At 52.4% G+C, this 7759-nt stretch overlaps 1 protein-coding gene across 1 annotated transcript in view; it reads right to left on the bottom strand.

Annotated features, from left to right (window-relative positions):
- Window positions 1-7759, bottom strand: part of angpt4 (angiopoietin 4) — a 133859-nt gene that overhangs the window by 9449 nt on the left and 116651 nt on the right. The window contains exon 8 of the mRNA XM_086005870.1: window positions 5786-5916. Within this exon, the coding sequence (XP_085861996.1) occupies window positions 5786-5916 (131 nt within the window). The remainder of the gene's footprint in view (window positions 1-5785; window positions 5917-7759) is intronic.

Raw genomic sequence — 7759 nt, 5'->3', positions numbered from 1 at the left:
TCATGCAGTCTCAGCTTGATGCCATGGAAGCTCTGACTGCTGCCATCGTGGCTGGGTCTACCGCAGTCCACCGGGGCTTTCACGGTGTCGCAGCAGGCCAGCAATCTGTGCTCCAGCAGATCGGTAGGGATGCTGAGGTGCGACCCCGGGGGAGTGGCAGTGGGTCAGTGGAGCAGGAACCTGCTGTCCTCTCTCAGGATGACAGCATTCCTGCTCCCATCACTGCCACTCTGCCATTGCCCTTGTCGCTGCCTGTTATCCAGCCGGGCCACACTGCTGCCACCCAGCCTGAGGTGGTTGTGATGAAATATGTCATTCATCAGACTCTGTATTTAGCTACATATATTGTATTGCCTGCTCCTGTGTTTTACCTTGTATTGGATATAGTGCACCGCCCCCTTTCTCCCCATTGGGTGTTTCAGCTCCGCCCATACCTGGCCCTACTTAAGACAAGCCCAGGCTTGTCTTGCAACAGAACAGCAGAATGCTAGGTGAAGACACAGGCATCTTTCTTTGCTAATAAAAGCCTAGTTTTATCCAGTTAACTTTGAGCCTTGAAGTTATTGAGGCGCATCAGTGGTGCAGTCTACAGCCGGGCCTTCCTGGCTCAGAGCTGTTCGAGGGTGTTCTGCAAGGCCATCTCAGCAGCCCTGCTGCAATCACTAGGCACAGATTACGTAGGGGCAGTAGATTAGAAAAAGGCACAGTAAGGAGGGACACTAAGGGATTGCACAAGGGTGATTAGTTAATATTGTTGTTGTATATATGTGTTGACTGAATGTTGATAAATTTATTAATGGAATTTTGCAGAATTTGTGCTGTCTCTCATTTCAGCTTTGCGCTGTGATATGACTTGCAAAATGGATGGAACGATGGGGATGTGGTGAGCAACCAGGATGTGGGGCAGAATTTATTGGAACCGCAGTCTGATGAGGCGGTCACGGACCACCCTTCCAGAAGGCCGATTGAGTGGCTGCCTCCTCCCTCGCTCCTGTTCCTCCTCGTCCTTCTCATCGTCCTCCTCCTTGTCCTCCTCCTCTCCCTCTTCCTCCTCCTGAGGTGGTCCCGCAATCACTGCTGGCAAGGGCTGGGCCCTCATGATGGCCAAGTTGTGGAGCATGCAGCAGACCACCACGAAATGGGACACCCGCTCAGCCAAGTACTGGAGAGCTCCTCCCGAGCGGTCAAGGCAGCGGAACCGTTGCTTGAGCACCCCGATGGTCTGCTCGATGATGTTCCTGGTGGCGGCATGACTCTCATTATATGAGTGCTGGGCAGGAGTGTTAGGGTTGCGGAGGGGAGTCATGAGCCAGGTGAAGAGCGGATAGCCCTTGTCTCTGACCAGCCAGCCGCGAGCTTGATGTGGTGGCTGGAAGAGTGCTGGCACACCGGTCTGACACAGGATGAAGACATCGTGGCTGCTGCCAGGATAGCGGGCATTGACATTGAGGATTCGCTGTCTGTGGTCGCACACCAACTGCACATTAAGTGAGTGGTAGCCTTTGCGGTTATGGAAGATCTCAGGATTGTTAGGTGCCCGCAAAGCCATGTGGGTGCAGTCAATGGTGCCCTGCACCACGGGGAAGCCCGCTATCCTGACAAAATCGCATACATGCTCGTCCTGCTTCTCTCTGGTGATGGGGAAGGAAATGTAATCCCTTCTCCTTCTGTAGAGAGCCTCTGTGACCTCCCGGATGCAGCAATGGACGGCGAACTGCGAGATAAGAACATAAGAACATAAGAAATAGGAGCAGGAGTAGGCCAATCGGCCCCTCGAGCCTGCTCCGCCATTCAATAAGATCATGGCTGATCTGATCCTAACCGCCAATCTACTATCACAGAACCATCTCCTGAATCTAACAGAATTAGACACACGAAATAGGAGCAGGATCAGGCTACACGGCCCCTGGGCCCGCTCCGCTACCCACAGGGCCATGACCGATCCGAACCTAGACTCATGTCCAAATTCCTGCCCGCTCCCCGTAACCCTTTATTCCCTTTACTTCTTGGAAACTGTCTATTTCTGTTTTAAATTTATGTAATGATGTAGCTTCTACAGCTTTTTGGGGCAGCATATTCCATGGACCTACCACCCTCTGAGTGAAGTAGTTCCTCCTCATCTCAGTTTAGAAAGAGCAGCCCCTTATTCTAAGACTATGCCCCCTAGTTCTAGTTTCACCCATCATCGGGAACATCCTCCCCGCATCCACCCGATCCAACCCCTTCACAATCTTATATGTTTCAACAAGATCACCTCTCATTCTTCTGAACTCCAATGAGTAGAGTCCCAATCTACTCAACCTCTCCTCGTATGTCCATCCCCTCATCCCCGGGATTAACCGAGTTAACCTTCTTTGTACTGACTCGAGAGCAAGTATGTCCTTTCTTAAGCATGGACACCAAAACTGTACGCAGTATTCCAGGTGCGGTCTCACCAATACCTTGTACAACTGAAGCAATACCTCCCTATTTTTATATTCTATCCCCCTTGCAATGACAGCCAACATGCCATTGGCCTTCTTAATCACTTGCTGCACCTGCATACTAACCTTTTGAGTTTCGTGCACCAGGACCCCCAGATCCCTTTGTACTTCAGTACTTTCAAGTTTCTTGCCATTAAGATAATAACTTGCTCTACGATTTTTCCTGCCAAAGTGCATAACCTCACACTTTCCAGTATTGTATTCCATCTGCCAAATCTCTGCCCACTTACTTAGCCTGTCTATGTCCCCTTGCAGGTTTTTTATGTCCTCCTCATTCACTACTTTCCCTCCCATCTTAGTACCATCTGCAAACTTTGATATGTTACACTCGGTCCCCTCCTCCAAATCATTAATATAGATTGTAAAGAGTTGGGGACCCAGCACTGACCCCTGCGGAACACCACTAGTTACTGATTGCCATGTCTGAGAATGAACCATTTATCCCAACTCTCTGCCTTCTGTTAGATAGCCAATCCTCTATCCATGCCAGAATATTACCCCCAATCCTGTGATTTTTTATCTTAAGCAATAATCTTTTGTGTGGCACCTTGTCAAATGCCTTTTGGAAGTCTAAATACACTACATCCACTGGTTCCCCTTTATCCACCCTATATGTTACTTCCTCAAAGAACTCCAGCAAATTTGTCAAACATGACTTCCCCTTCATAAAACCATGCTGACTTTGTCCTATTAAATTATGATTATCCAAATGTCCTGTTACTGTCTCCTTAATAATGGACTCCAAAATTTTACCTACCACAGATGTTAGGCTAACTGGGCTATAGTTTCCAGCCTTCTGTCTACTGCCCTTTTTAAATAAGGGTGTTACATTAGCAGTTTTCCAGTCTGCCGGGACCTTTGCCGAGTCCAGGGAGTTTTGGAAAATTATTACCAATGCATCCACAATCCCTACCGCCACTTCCCTCAAGACCCTAGGATGTAAGCCATCAGGTCCAGGTGATTTATCCGCCTTGAGTCCCATTATTTTACTGAGTACCACTTCCTTAGTGATTTTGATCGTGTTTAGCTCCTCCCCCCCTTTAGCCCCCTGTTTGTCCAGTGTTGGGATATTCTTAGTGTCCTCTACTGTAAAGACTGATACAAAATATTCATGCAGTGTTTTTGCCATCTCCATATTTCCCACCATTAATTTCCCAGTCTCATCCTCTAAGGGACCAACATTTACTTTAGCCACCCTTTTTCTTTTTATATAACTATAAAAACTCTTACTATCTGTTTTTATATTTTTTGCTAATTTACTTTCATAATCTATCTTCCCTTTCTTAATCAATCTTTTTGTTATTTTTTGCTGTCTTTTAAAGTTTTCCCAATCTTCTATCCTCCCACTAGATTTGGCTACCTTATATGCCCTTGTTTTTAGTCGAATACTATCCTTAATTTCTTTACTTAGCCACGGATGGCTGTCTTTTCTTTTACACACTTTTCTTCTCAGTGGAATACATATTTTTAGATGTTAGCTATGTCTCCTGCTGCAGACTGGAAGGATCCGCTGGCGAAGAAATTGAGTGCGACGGTGACCTTGACTGCCACTGGGAGAGCCGTGGTCGACCTGATCTGAGGCTCGAGGTCTGGCAGATCTCTGTGACCACATCCTTGCTGAAGCAGAGCCCTCTAAGACACTGCTCCTCAGTTAAATTTATGTCGGAGAAGTGTTCCCGGAATACCCTGGGAGGGTAAGGCCTCCTGTTGAGAGCCCAGTTGGCCCTCCTCCCACTGGACACATTTTCCAATCTTTGTCTCTGCTTCCGACGTTGATGCTGGAGGTCGAGGTCGAGAGCCAGGACAGCCCCCATTAACATAACCAAGTGTAGGACTTCGAAATCTCAGCAGAATGAAAAGGACAAATTTTTAGCGGGCAGAACACTCCTGAAAGTAAGAAACGTCTAACTTACTGAAAACGGATGTTTCGCTATGTCAAGCTGAGAAGGCAGCATTGATTGGCGATTAAAATGAAACCAGATGTTGATGCCTTTGAATACGGCTCCTACAGCGGACATCCGACTGCATCGCGCCTCCTGTCCCTGTCGTTCAGGCCCGGCGTGAAAGCAGCGGGCAAATGTCAACATTGCATCTGGGCCGTTACGGGGCGTTCCACACGTGTTGACGTCACATTCTGGGAGCCGCTAAAGGCCTAGGGGCTAATGGTTAGCGCCAGTGTTAAATCCCGGGTGAATGTCACGGGCGGCGTTGCATTCGCCCCGCCCCGCCCCACCCCCGCCGCAAACCCGTTAGCGCCCGCCCCCCCAGGCACGAACGGGAAGCACGAACATGCCGAATTTCTCCCCAAAGGCCCTGAATCTCCTCGCACCGTTGTAACTTCACCGCGAGTACGGTGATTTGGTGGCAGAAAGTGTGAGGAAATTGATAGGAACAGGAGGAGGCCATTCAGCCCCTCCAGCCTGTTCCCCCAGTCAAACAGATCGTGGCCCACCGGTACCTCCAAAGCCAAGAACTTCCAAAGAAAGGGTGGATCCCAGTGTTTCAGCCGTTCGACTGATTGTCGCCGGGAATTTCCTGGGAAGGAAATCCTGCCTGAAAGGGTGGTAGAGGCAGAAACCCTCCTCACATTTAAAAAGTACTTGGATATGCACTTGAAGTGCCGTAACCTGCGGGGCTACGGACCAAGAGCTGGAAAGTGGGATTAATCTGGAGAGCTTTTTAATCGGCCGGCACGAACACGATGGGCCGAATGGCCTCCTTCTGTGCCGTAAATTTCTATGATTCTATGAAGGGGGGTGACATGAATCAGTCATTCATGAAAGAAAGACTTATGAAATAATACTGAGCGGCCTGTGGGTGGCGCTGTCCAGGGAGAGTATAAATACTCGGGCACGGGCCCAGCTTGCGCAGGACATTCTTAACAGGAACTAGTGAAGGACACAACTGGACCTCCATGTTGTAAAACAGTTGATTAAAGCTTTGTTTAACGCTTAGACCAAGTGCCTAGTAGTTTTCTTACATCAGAGGGTTTTCTCGATCAGGTGCCGAAATTTTGGTGGATAGAGGGTTTTCTCGATCAGGTGCCGAAATTTTGGTGGATATCCCCGTATCCGTGGGTTTATCCAGGGGGGCTTTTCTCTGCGGTGATGACGGACAGTCGGGAGAACACTCCCCCCTCCCTCCCTCCCTCGAGGAAACTCCCAGTGTGTAAGTAAGAAAGAAAAACTTCCTAAGATCTCTCAACTTCAATGTTAAACATGTAGCGTAAACCGGGCACCTGGTCAGCGGCAGGAAAGCGCGCACGGGCAGCGAGTGTGACACACGGCCCCCTCCCCTCGTACCTCCGGTTAACATCAGCGCACACTTGCAGTGACAGTTGTCATTGTCCGCGTCCCTCGTACTGAAGCTCGCTCGGTGAACAGCCAGGCTGCTTTGGTGTCCCGCTGTCCCACTGTATCCCTTCAGGAAAAGCCTGTGGGGGAAAAAAAGGGAGAATCGTAATCCGCTGTGGGCTGGGGGGTTCGGGGGGTGGTGGGGAGGAACTTGGTCAAGGAGCAATGCTGCAGGTGTGGATTCAGCAGCTGGGAATCCCCTCGGAGACGCTCATGCCAGACTCCGCAGTGTCAACCGTGGCTCAGTGGGCAGCACACTCGCCTCTGACTCAGAAGGTTGTGGGTTCAAGTCCCACTCCAGACACTTGAGCACATAAAGCTAGGCTGACACTCCCAGTGCAGTACTGAGGGAGCACCGCACTGTCGGAGGGGCAGTACTGAGGGAGCGCCGCGCTGTCGGAGGGGCAGCACTGAGGGAGTGCTGCACTGTCCGAGGGGCAGTACTGAGGGAGCGCCGCACTGTCGGAGGGGCAGTACTGAGGGAGTGCCGCACTGTCGGAGGGGCAGTACTGAGGGAGCGCCGCACTGTCGGAGGGGCAGTACCAAGGGAGCGCTGCACTGACGGAAGGGCAGTGCTGAGGGAGTGCCGCACTGTCGGAGGGGCAATACTGAGGGAACGCAGCACTGTCGAAGGGACAGTACTGAGGGAGCGCTGCACTGTCTGAGGGGCAGTATTGAGGGAGTGCCGCACTGTTGGAGGGTCAGTGCTGAGGGAGATTGGGAAACGGGTGGGTGGGGTTTAGAACGTGGGTGGGTGGGGGCTGCATGGGGTTTGGGAAGGGGGTGGGGGCTGGGGTGGGGTGGGGTTTGGGTGGGGTGGGGGATGGGGTGGGTTTGGGTGGAGGTGGATGCTGGGGGGTGGGGGTGGGTTTGGGTTGGTGTGGAGGTGGATGCTGGGGGATGGGGTGGGGATGGGGTTTGGGTGGGGGTGGGTTTGGGTGGAGGTGGATGCTGGGGGATGGGGTGGGGTTTGGGGGATGGGCTGGGGGTGGGGTGGAGGTGGATGCTGGGGGATGGGGTGGGGATGGGGTGGGGGTGGGCTGGGTGCTGGGGGATGGGGTGGGGTTTGGGTGGAGGTGGATGCTGGGTGCTGGGGTGGGGGTGGGCTGGGTGCTGGGGGATGGGGTGGGGTTTGGGTGGAGGTGGATGCTGGGTGCTATGGGATGGGGTTGGGATGGGGTGGGTTTGGGTGGGGGTGGATGATGGGGTTTGGGTGGGGTTTGGGTGGGGGGTGGGTGATGGGCTGGGGGTGGGTGGGGTTTGGGTGGGGGTGGGGGATGGGCTAGGGGTGGGGTTTGGGGTGGGGGTGGGGGATGGGGGTGGGGTTTGGGTGGGAGTGGAGGTGGATGCTGGGGAATGGGCTGGGGTTTGGGTGGGGGTGGAGGTGGGGGTGGGGTTTGGGTGGGGGATGGTTTGGGTGGGGGTGGGAGTGGAGGTGGATGCTGGGGGATGGGGTGGGGGTGGGGTTTGGGTGGGGGTGGAGGTGGGGGTGGGTTTGGAGGTGGATGCTGGGGGATGGTTTGGGTGGGGGTGGAGGTGGATGCTGGGGGATGGGGTGGGGGTGGGGTTTGGGTGGGCTGGCTGACACAGCCCCCACAGCCGCCTGCCGCACTTGCCACTATGACACTGTTTGTGAGATCACCGTGACCCTGAGGGTCAGTCTGATGTTTGGGGGAAACAGTAAACATCCAGAGAGAGAGAGAGAGAATGTTCCGCGCTTTGAGTCTTTGCCAAAACTATCTACAAAAGGCTGTTGGGATGAATCATGAGGTGACGGAGAGAGTGACATGACTGAGGGTGAATTGGTGAAAAGACCTTTATTTGGAGAGTTTAGATTGCGTTGGATAAACAGCCAGTTTGACAAGAGAGCTATCCGGTTACATTCTTTGCGGTTACCACACTGACTGAAGTCCAGAGCTTCGA

Source organism: Somniosus microcephalus, chromosome 13 (genome assembly GCF_052327205.1).
Source record: "Somniosus microcephalus isolate GS21.2 chromosome 13, FLI_Smic_1.0, whole genome shotgun sequence".
In the NCBI taxonomy this organism is placed as follows: domain Eukaryota; kingdom Metazoa; phylum Chordata; class Chondrichthyes; order Squaliformes; family Somniosidae; genus Somniosus; species Somniosus microcephalus.
Note: the sequence above shows the minus strand (reverse complement) of the source record. Positions and strands in the feature narration are given on the sequence as shown.